Source organism: Melospiza melodia, chromosome 18 (genome assembly GCF_035770615.1).
Source record: "Melospiza melodia melodia isolate bMelMel2 chromosome 18, bMelMel2.pri, whole genome shotgun sequence".
NCBI lineage: Eukaryota > Metazoa > Chordata > Aves > Passeriformes > Passerellidae > Melospiza > Melospiza melodia.
The window spans coordinates 3,522,960-3,532,989 of record NC_086211.1 but is presented as its reverse complement, the minus strand read 5'-3'; the positions used below and the strand labels follow the sequence as shown (position 1 = coordinate 3,532,989).

The 10,030-nt window shown below is 53.1% G+C and overlaps 1 protein-coding gene across 3 annotated transcripts; it reads left to right on the top strand.

Moving 5' to 3' along the window:
• The first annotated feature begins 786 nt into the window (after positions 1-786).
• Positions 787-10,021, top strand: AP5Z1 (adaptor related protein complex 5 subunit zeta 1). Of its 3 annotated transcripts, none has more exons than XM_063171732.1 (17): positions 787-856; positions 1,005-1,142; positions 1,472-1,658; positions 2,606-2,747; positions 3,659-3,771; positions 4,242-4,410; positions 5,181-5,303; positions 5,637-5,674; positions 5,754-5,916; positions 6,182-6,360; positions 6,855-6,997; positions 7,739-7,888; positions 8,093-8,204; positions 8,579-8,676; positions 8,923-9,055; positions 9,153-9,367; positions 9,615-10,021. In XM_063171732.1, exons 1-17 carry the CDS (start codon positions 816-818, stop codon positions 9,877-9,879), a joined length of 2,409 nt encoding a protein of 802 aa, XP_063027802.1. In that variant the 5' UTR covers positions 787-815; the 3' UTR covers positions 9,880-10,021. The 3 variants fall into 3 exon arrangements, with proteins under 3 accessions (XP_063027802.1, XP_063027801.1, XP_063027803.1); XM_063171731.1 differs by having other exon boundaries at positions 1,448-1,658; XM_063171733.1 differs by lacking the exon at positions 1,005-1,142 and having other exon boundaries at positions 802-856.
• The last annotated feature ends 9 nt before the right edge of the window (positions 10,022-10,030 follow it).

Sequence of the window (10,030 nt, the reverse complement as noted above, 5' to 3'; positions counted from 1 at the left end):
TACTACAGGGAGGATTATTTTTAATTGACTGACTAATTAAAAAATTAATAACACAGTACACAGTGAGCAAATGTATTAATCCAGAGCCCTTTCTGGGGGTGTATTTTAACATTATCCTGCCTTTGGCTCCCCACGTGCTGCTCTCTGCTGGCTGATTGCCCAGGCATGGTGCTAATGAACCTTAATGCCAGGAGAGCACAGGGCAGGGAATTACCAAAGGCAAAGTGCCAAATCCCATCCCCTGGCATCTCCTCCTTGCAGGGCAGTGCTCAGCGAGGTGCTGGCAGCTCCAGCTGTGTTGGCAGTCAGGAGAGAAGGTCCTGGTGGATTTTTAACTTCTGGGAGTGCTGAAGACTGAGCAGCTGGTTTAACATCTCGTACTGTTTTGGAAAGCTGTTTTATGAACAGGTTGCAGGAAAGGCTGATAGATTTATTGTTTGTTATTTACCATCACTCCTGCAGAGGCCCCAGCTCTCATCTCTGCCATGTAATGATATTCTCCGTAGGTCTGAGTGCCTGGGGCGGGGTGGCCTCAGCTCTCAGCTTGTTCTCGGTCTCCTGAGGTGGGGGATAATTCAGAGCCCCTCGGACAGTCCTTTTGCAGATAACAACAGAGCCCCTCGGACAGTCCTTTTGCAGCCCCCAGCGCGGATTTTGGTCACCCCGCGTCTCTGCGAGCCCCTCCCGCCGGGCGGAACCTTCGTGCAGCAGCCGCCGCGTCCCCCCGGAGCCGGCGCGCGCGTACCGCCCGCCCATGGGGGACAGCTTTGGCCGCGTACCGTGGCGCGGCGGGCCCGGGCGGCGGCGGGGCCGGGATGTTCACGGCGGCTGCCGAGAGCTTCCTCCGGCAGGCCAGGTGCGACAGGGGACAGGGACAGCGGCACGGAGCCCTCGGGCCGGGCGGGGGTGCTGGTGGGAGCGGGGGGGCGGGCGGTGAGTACCGACCCTTCCGCCCGGAGCTTCCCGAGAGGGCCCGGGCTCTGACAGCCCCGACCGGCCCGCAGGGAGATCCAGGAGGAGGAACTGCGGAGATTCACCGCCCGTGTGTCCGCCCTGCTGCAGGGCCCCGAGGCCGGCCCCGAGGCCGTGGATGGGCTGCAGAGGCTGCACCTCAGCGTGGCCGCCACCAAGTACCCCCGCAAGTGAGTGAGTGCCCTGTGCGCCCGGTCGTTCGAGGTGCAGAGCGTTACCTTCTAACCAGAAAGAAAGGGCTTTAAAATAACGCGGTGCCTTGAAAACCCTAAGTTCTCTTTGAACACAAAGCCCCTCTTTTCCTTGCTAAGCAGAAGTGCCCATCTCCTTTTGCAGCAAGGTTAACAAGTGTTGATGTCGCTGAGGCTTCACTCAGAAATGAAGGTGATGAGTGGCATTAGTCACTGTCAAGGGGATCATCCCAAAGCCAAAAATACACAGGAAATAAACATCTGGATCTTTCCTTGCCTTGCAGTGGTGTTTGCTGTGACTCTTGCAGGCTCGATGGCAAGTTTGTGGAGCAGCTGCAGACAGTGCTGTGCTCACCCAAAAGTCCTGAGCAGATTCAGGTGTTGTGTGCTGCCATCCTGAGAGAGATGTCACCTTGCAACGATCTTGTCCTCTCCTGTGATGAGATTCAAGATACAAAGCTCTTGAGCCTGGTCTCCTCTGTCCTTCTGGCTCAGGTAAACGACCTGTCAAATCAGAGATCTTCCCTTGTCAATATGAATTTGCTTTTTGATTGTTCCCTGCTCCTGAGCTCCTCCCTGAGCTCAAGGAGAGTGAAAATCAATTGTAAGTATGTAGAAAATAGCAGAGGTATTTCAATGTTCGTTTAAAGGATCTCATTATTCTGCTTTGTATGGGAAAAAGTAGCAAATTTTTGTGTTTAGCACTTAACAACAAAAAATGCTTAAAATTTTCATGTTTGGTCACTGAGGTCCTGGAAGCAAAAAGAACCCTTTAGAGCTGGCTGCTGGAATAGATTTCTTATCAGGGTTGCTTGAACCTGGGAAAGATTTTAGATATTCTGCTTATGATACTGGCTTTCATGTTCACATGTAAAGAACGTACACAGAACCTACAAAACATGTAAAACTGTAAAAGCAAATGACACTTCAAAGGTCCAGATTCTCCATGAAGAGAACCAAACATGAGGATCTCCCTGTTTTGAGTGCTGCCTGGGGAACAAGCTGCAAACTTCTCTTTTTCCTCTCCTTTTACTTGTATCGTGCCTGTTAAAGGTAAAATATTTTTGTGAAACTTCTCGTTCTGAGTTTCTCTGTGTGCTTAGAAACCTCTCCAATGTTTGTGATGTTCATCTGAGCCTGCTTAACTAAAGGAAATGAAACAGAAACCAGCAGTGTGTTATTTATGTGCTGCCTCACAGAGCTCCTCTCTCCCATATCCAGCCTTGGGACTGTCCTGCAGTTCCACAATATAAAAACACACATAAGCAGCCCCACAGTTTGGGATCTGTGAATTCAAATTGCAGAAAATCTCTGTAAAATGTGCTAAAATCCCCTGTGCTGTCAGTTCCTTTTGTGTTTGACTTTGCTATTGATGCCTGATGGAGGAGATTGGTCTCTGGTGATGGTAGATTATTTATCTTTCCCTCTGCTTTATTTTTCAGGGCAGTAGGGGTGAAGTGGCAGCTGTGGGGCAGCGTGTTGTGCAGGGCCTTGAAAGAAGACTGCCCGAGGGTCAGAGTGCTCGGTTCCTTCTTCCTGTCCTGGCAAATGTCACCAGCCTTTCCCCAGGATCCCTAACAGAAGGTAAATCTGTAGGAAGGGCTGAGATTGCCACCTGGCTGTGGTCTGGGTACTGATCAGAAGGCTCTCAGTTGGAAGCTGCTGTTAAAAGTGACATTTCTGCTATGAGGAAAGGGAACTTACTGGGTGAGATGGATTCCACCCCACAGAACTGAGACTGGGCCTTCAGTCAAATCCTGGCCATGGATTTGTATAACAGGAACATGTGTTTTAGCTGAGGTCTCCACATGCAGCAGGAGTGTGAAATTGTAGCTTATCCTGAAGAGCATCAAGCCAGGAGAGAAGGAAACAGAGATGTGCCTGTGCATGTGGTCAGGAGAGCAGCAGGAAGAACTAGAGGTGCTCCTCAGCAGAGAGGCAGCACTGGGTGGGTAGTGGGGAGTTAACCTAGGAGAGCATTCCAGGCTTAAAATGCTGGGGAGTTGTAAGCAAGAGTTTCTGGGAGTTTCCTGTGAGGTTTGTGTGCTCCATGCAGTGCCGGAGAAGCTCTGGGGAGGATGCTGGGCTGGGTGCATGGGCTGCCAGAGCAGGAGGGATCACCTGCCCCAGCTTTTGTGAGTTCCCAGGGAGGGAATTGTGCTTTGGCTGCAGAGCTGAAGGCAGACACTGCCTGAATAATGTGACAGTGGTTTTGTACATTCCTCCTAACAGCAGCTGTGGATGGACACAAAGGAACAAGTATCTCTTGGGTGATCTGGTAGCAGAGTCCTTGGCTGCAGCACTCATTCCCTGGCTGAGGGGGTATGAGGAGTGTAGAACATCCACCTTGGGGTACCAGTTTCTTTATGGATTGCTGGGTCAGAGAGTGATCCAGGCTGGAGAAAAAGAACAGCAATTTAGGGTTAACAGGGACATGTTGCAGATGTTTCTTCTCTGCCCCATCTAGCAATGACCCTGTCACTTCCCTTGTCCAGAACAGACCAATGTTGTCAGTAAAAAGCTGGCTGACTGGCTGAGGTATGCAAGCATTCAGCAAGGAATGGCTCAACCCTCTGGAGGCTTCTTCTCCAGTCCCAGAACCAAACAGGTGAGTGCTGAGTTGCCATGGTGACCTCACAGAAGCATTTGTTAGTCTGTTACCTGCTGGTTTGGATTCCCAGAATCACCTTCTTTTGGAAAACAGTAGCCTAGAAGTGCTGCTAGATTTTTGTGGGATATGTGGTTGAGACACATAGGAAAGCAAAGGGGATTTACAGCTCTGAGAATTAGGAGTTCAGCTGTAGACCCAGAGCTTTGATCCTTGAAGCAGTTGTTAGAGAAGAGTCTTTTAGTGACCCTGTACCTCTGAGTTAAAGGTGCAAATGAGAGCAGTGTCAAAGCTGAGAGTTTCAGCTGGGGAGAAGGGTCCAGCACAGCTGGCTTTTCTCTCTCTGCATGCCTGCCCTCCTGCAGGGCCCCAAACAAGGGCTGCTGGTCTCCATGGGCTCAGTGGGGCTTTCCCTGCCCTCTCACTTGGCCTTTCCCTGGGGCTCTGACCTGCTGCATCTTCTCTCTCAGCCTGCTCCTATCACAGAGGTGGATGGTGCTGTTGCCACAGATTTCTTCACAGTGCTCTCAGTGGCTCAGCACTACACACAGGACCAGTGGCTCAACGTGCAGGCTTTCTCCATGCTGAGAAACTGGCTGCTGTGCTATGGGGGCAAGGAGCTGGACACCCCTAATCCAGGTAGGGATTGAAGGTGTGGTCTGCAGCCCCAAGAGGGCTGTGTGCTCTCAGATATCATCTGAGGTGGGTACACCAGCAACCCAGCAATCTCCTCTCTTTCAAACTGATTAGATATTAGGAAGAAATTATTCGTTGTGAGGGTGGGGAGGCCCTGGCACAGGCTGCCCAGTGAAGCTGTGGCTGCCCCATCCCTGGAAATGCTCAAGGCTGGATTGGACAGGGCTTGGAGCCACCTGGGATAGTGGAAGGTGTCCCTGCCCATGGCAGTGGCTTTGGAACTGGATGAGCTTTCAGTCCCTTCCAGCCCAAACCATCCTCTCATTCTGAGTGGCAGTAATATGGGCAAGAGTTCAGAGATCTTGCACTAGGAGCAGGGAAAGTTTGGGAAGGAATATCACTAAACCTCCTGATTGATCCTTCCTTGGGGAATTACCTGTTGGGTGAGTCTCCTGTTTTCAGACAAAGCCCCATGGATTCCTAGGAAGGAAAGCCTGGGTGATGGGACACAGCATCTCCTTAATATTCTTGTAGCATTCCCTTTGTTCTTCACTCTGCCCCTGGGGACAATCAGCTGCCTTTCAATTGCTGGGCTGCTGTGTGGGTGCCGTGGCCTGTGACGAGCTGACACGTGTGCTGTTCACTGTGCAGGTGCCTCAGCAGGAGGGGACAGCTCTGTGACGAGCTGACACGTGTGCTGTTCACTGTGCAGGTGCCTCAGCAGGAGGGGACAGCTCTGTGACGAGCTGACACGTGTGCTGTTCACTGTGCAGGTGCCTCAGCAGGAGGGGACAGCTCTGTGACTCCCTTGGTCCCTGCTCCAGCCGCGCCCAGGGAGCGCCTGCGGGACAAAGCCTTCGAGTACTGCCAGCGCCTGGTGGAGCAGAGCACGCGCCGTGAGTCCTGCCAGGGAGGGGAAATGAAACACTGCTGCATCTTTGGGCTGGGATCTCACCCCCTGGAATCCTCTGTTAGGGACAGGGCCTGCTGCAGCTGCTGAGACAAGTTGTTGACCAGCCCTGAGCTGGGGTGTTGGGAAGGATTTGGAGGCAACAGTCATGTTGTGCCTCCTTGATTTGCAGGGGAGGCTGTGAAACTTGGTTCTCATTGGCCTGAATTTAGGATCTGTGTGTGTTCCTGCCTGCCCTGAAGCCAGGGTTAGTGCTCAAGCTGACAGCCCATGTTCCTGTGTGGGCTCAAAGCTTAATTTGGACTCATTTCTCTGTCAGGACCCCTGAAGAAAGAAGATGGAGACCTGCAAAAAGCTGTAAGTACACAGAGGTGGGGCTCAAGCTCTGGGAGTTGTGGTTTGCCCCATTCCAATCTTCATCTCTGCTCTCCTGCAGTGTCTCATTGAGGCAGTGACAATCATGGACATCATCTGCAAACAGGACTCCTCCTACGTGTGCCGTGCTGTCCCCTTCCTGAAGGTCCTGCACAGCAGGATCTGTGGGGATGCCACTTATGCCAGGGCACTGCTGCCAATTGCCCAGTTCTTCCTGAACCACAGTGAGTCTTCAGCTCCCACCCCCTCCTCCACAATCCAGTCTTGACTATTCCAGCACAGCCTTTTGTCCTGGCACTTTGCTGCCTGCCAGAGTTGGTAATTGCACCTTGCCTGTGCTCTGGTATGGATGATCCCACCCCAGGAGCTGGGGTGTCCCCTGCTCTTTAGGGGAACATAACCCAGATCTCTGTTAGCCCCTGGAGCCCTGGCAGGGCTGCTGGCTGGGCTGGGCTGGGCTGTGCTCAGCAGGGTGCTGTGTCCTCCCAGGCAAGCTGGCAGCTGTGGACTCGGATGCCATCTACAAACACCTCTTCAGTGATATCCCAGCTCAGCTCTTCCACAACCCATCACTGGCCTTTGAATTTGTCCAGTTCTGCAAGGACAATAGCCAGCTCTTCACAGACTCCTCCAGCATATTCAGGCAGAGCTTCCCCAATCTCTTTAAGGTACTGTGTGTTGGAGCAGCAGAGGGAAGAGCCTGCTTCAAATCCCCTTCTGTGCCCTAGAACTTTGTTTTTGCACCCTAGAGCCCTCCATGTGCCTTCATGGCAGTGCTAGGGAGAGCACAAGCAAGGATTGTTACAAAACAAGTCTGAGTTTGAAGGGGAGGAGGGTTCTGAGTGTGTTCAGCACTGCCAGGAGAGAAGAGTCTGGGCTGGCAGGACTGTGGAGGGCAGGGCAGCACAGTGAACACAGGACACAGCACTTTGTTTCTGGAAAAGTTTAGTAAGCTGCAGCTTGCCAGCCACTGAACCAGCTGCCAGAGGCCTGTGTTGAGCTTCTAACAGCTCCTGGGTTTTGACCAAACCCTCAGACTTTTCTGGTTTTGCTTTTCAGAAGTGACTTTCCCTTCCCATCCCATCTGGTCACAGGGTGGAGTTGTCTGGGTGTGTGATGGAATAGCAGGGATAGTGCAGCAGTTTGTGCTTGTTCCTTGCAGTTTCTGGCGTGGAACAGCCCATCTCTAATCTCTGAGTTTGTGGACCTTCTCCCATTTCTGCTGGATCCAGGCACAGCCATTGAGATCTTCCATTTGCTGCTTGACCTGCCCTGTTTGACAGCAGCTCTGGACATCCAGCTGAGGTAATGCACCTTCCCTTCCTTTCACTTGTTAATCAGCATCTTAGCACTGACCAAAGGCCAGTGCACACTCCTGAGCCTCAGCTGGCACAGAGCAGTCACTGCAGTCAGGTTAACACAAGGCTGCATAGATGCCAGCCCAGTTTTCCTTGTAATGTGTTGTACATGGGAAGAGAAGGTGCCCAGCTCTCACATTTCAGTCCTGGACTGTCTTTGGGGCTCAGGGAGCTGTTGCCATTCCCCTCTCCCTTTTCAGCTCCAAATCATTGCCACATGTTTGAGGCTTCCATGAGCCACCACCTCAATACAGAGGTGAAATCCTATTCTTCCTGTCCTGCTCTTAGCCCTGGTTTTGGCTTTGTTCTCCTGGAGGCACACAGAATTTCCTTCCTGAGATCTTAGGAACTGTGAGTTTCCATGAAAATGGGGTAGGATGGAACTGGCTGTACCTCTGCTCTTCCTTGTCCTCCTGACATTACAGCTCTTTCTGGAGTGCTTAGAAAAGAGAGCCATCCTAGATGTTGGTGGGCTTGGATGACTGAGGGATAGAGTGCCATTTTTCCCTTTCCCAGGTTTGACACAGAAGCAAGTCTGGAACTGCTGCCTGAATATGGGGGGCCTGAGCTCACCAGGTTGGCTCTCTGGAAGGCAGAGATGAGACCAACTTGGTGTTCAGTGTTCAGGATCCCAGCTCTGCCCTGGCCCATTCTCACGCTGCAGCACATTCTGTGTGTTCCCTGCTAGGGCAGCTGCTCTTCCTGCCTCTGAGAAGGCTGGGGCTGACCCAGCTGGGAAGCCAGCCACGTGTCTGGAGGCCTTCCACCATCCCCTCTACAGGAGCATGTTCCAGTATCTCCTCCGCAGCAGGTCTGCTCCTGAGGATGCTCCAGACAGGTAGGAGCCAGCCTGGAGTGTGCCTCAGCCATGCAGCTCTGGGAGGCAGCACTGGGGTTACTGGGAAAGGCACAGCTGCTCTGAGCTGGCTGAGGTGGATTTCTCTTCCCTCTGTCAGCTTTGGCAGCACTCAAAGGCCTTGTGGGGAATAGGGAAGGGCAACTGGGAACAAACCTTGAGCAGTAACTCTTCTTCTGCCCACAGTCTGGTTCCACTTCAGCAGCTGCTGGGATCCCTGGCTGGCAGCCCCAGGGTGGTGCAGTGTGCAGAGACTGTCCCTGTCTTACTGGAGCTCTTTTTCAGGGTGGTGGCAGAGGTAGGTCCTTCTGGGGGATTTCAGTTCCCAGTTGGGCTACAGGGATCTCTTGCAGTTGTAGAAGCAAAATTGGGAAAATGCTGCACTCTGAGAAAGAGGAGGGTAGGATTGGAACTGGCATGAACCAGCACTGAGCTGGCCACTTGATCCAGAAAAACAGAAAAGCTCTGTGGAGCAGTGTCAGGTTCATTCTGTGCTCTCAGCCAGCTGTAAAGGACAGAGATGAGAGCACAGGGAGTGCCTGATACCTGTTTTGTGCACTGCTCCCCTCCTAGACCAGGCAGTTTCTCTGCCAGCTGTCTCACCTGGCTGGTTATTTTGGGGCTTGACTGCTGGATGTCACAGGTACTGCTGAAACAAGGGCTGGCTTTCAGTTTGCAGATGGCTCTCTGATAAACCAGCTGGTGGTGCTGCTGCTGCAGAGGAGTGACCAGCTCTATGAGATCTCAGCGTTCAAAGAGGATGTGTACAGGTGAGAGGAGACAGGAGGCACAGCCCAGCTCCCAGCCCTTCCTCCTGGAGGAGCCTTTTCAGCTTTGACCCAGTCCCCACTGTGATTTACCTTTGAAGGGTGCAGAATGGGGGCTGCACCTTCATCCTGGCTGGGAGCATCCTGAGGATACAGCCCTGTGCCAGTGGCTGGGTGCTGCCAGCCCCTCCTGGCCTTGGGCATCTCCACCTTGCCCTGCTCTGAGCTGTGCCCCTGTCTCTGCCCCAGGGTGCTGGGCTCAAACTTGGCGATGCTCTGCGGGCTGCGCCCTGCGCTCGTGGTGGAGCTGTCCACGGAGATCCTGGAGTTCTCAGGAGCAGTCAGCAACATCCAGAGCAAGGAGGCCATCTTCACCCACATGGTGAGCGGGGCTGCTCCAGCTGCACTCTCACCTGATTTTCTGTTCCCTGAAAATGATTCATTTCCCTTTCCCTGTGCTCCCCTCTGGCCTGGCACAGGCGTGGGCTGTCGGCGAGTTCCTGTCGGTGTCGCACGACAAGCGCTGCACGGTGGAGCAGATCACGCGCTTCTTCGAGACCCTGGAGGCCGTGCTCTTTGAGATCACCCAGCTCAGGCCACAGGCCAGCACCCCCAGCTGTGCCCCCCGAGCCATCAGTGTCCTCATGGCCACCCTGACCAAGCTGGCAGCCCGCAGCCAGGACTTGATCCCCAGGTGAGCACCGGCAAAGGGTTGAAACGCGCAGATCTCAGGGGTCTGAATGTGGCTTTGCTGGTGTTAATTAATAATTGAGTCATGGAACTGAAAAAGGACAGAGGTGAGCTGTGGAAGGGCAGAGTTTGGAGGAGTGGGATTCATCTCTGTGACCTGCACTAGTCTGTTGGAGTTTACACACAGAAGTAGTGACCTGGCTGGGTGAAAAGGTCCTGCCAGCTGATATCCATGTCCTTCTTTCCTGCAGAGTGTCCATGTTCCTGTCCAAGATGAGGACATTTGTGCAGAGCCCTGCTGTCACCTCTGTTTACTGCGAGGAAGACCTTGAGGAGATCCTTATACGTGCAACTGAGCTCATGAACCTGCTGAAAATGCCCAGCGTGGCTCAGTTTGTGTTCAGCCCACCTGTGGCCAGCACACAGTTTCAGAAGGAGGTGAATGACTCTCTCCCTTTGGCCCTGAGGATGGTCACCCAGCTCCTGGAGCCTGCTGCAGGCTCCATGCCAGTGTGAGGGCAGGAGGTTTCTGGAGTAACTCACTGGACACTGACACTCAAGGCTGAGGCCCTGATCTTAACTGGAAAAGAGGAACAAATGATTGTGAATGGAACAGAGAACAGGAATAAGGAGAGCTGAGGCTGCTCCTCTGGTCTAAGACTGTTTG

Bases quoted from the DNA above. Each gene is read 5' to 3' on its own strand.
- AP5Z1 (XM_063171731.1), top strand. From the start codon at position 816: ATGTTCACGGCGGCTGCCGAGAGCTTCCTCCGGCAGGCCAG. The intron at 1,143-1,447 runs GTGAGTGAGTGC...CTTGCCTTGCAG, and splicing joins GCCACCAAGTACCCCCGCAA to TGGTGTTTGCTGTGACTCTT. The intron at 6,998-7,738 runs GTAATGCACCTT...GTTCCCTGCTAG, and splicing joins GCTCTGGACATCCAGCTGAG to GGCAGCTGCTCTTCCTGCCT.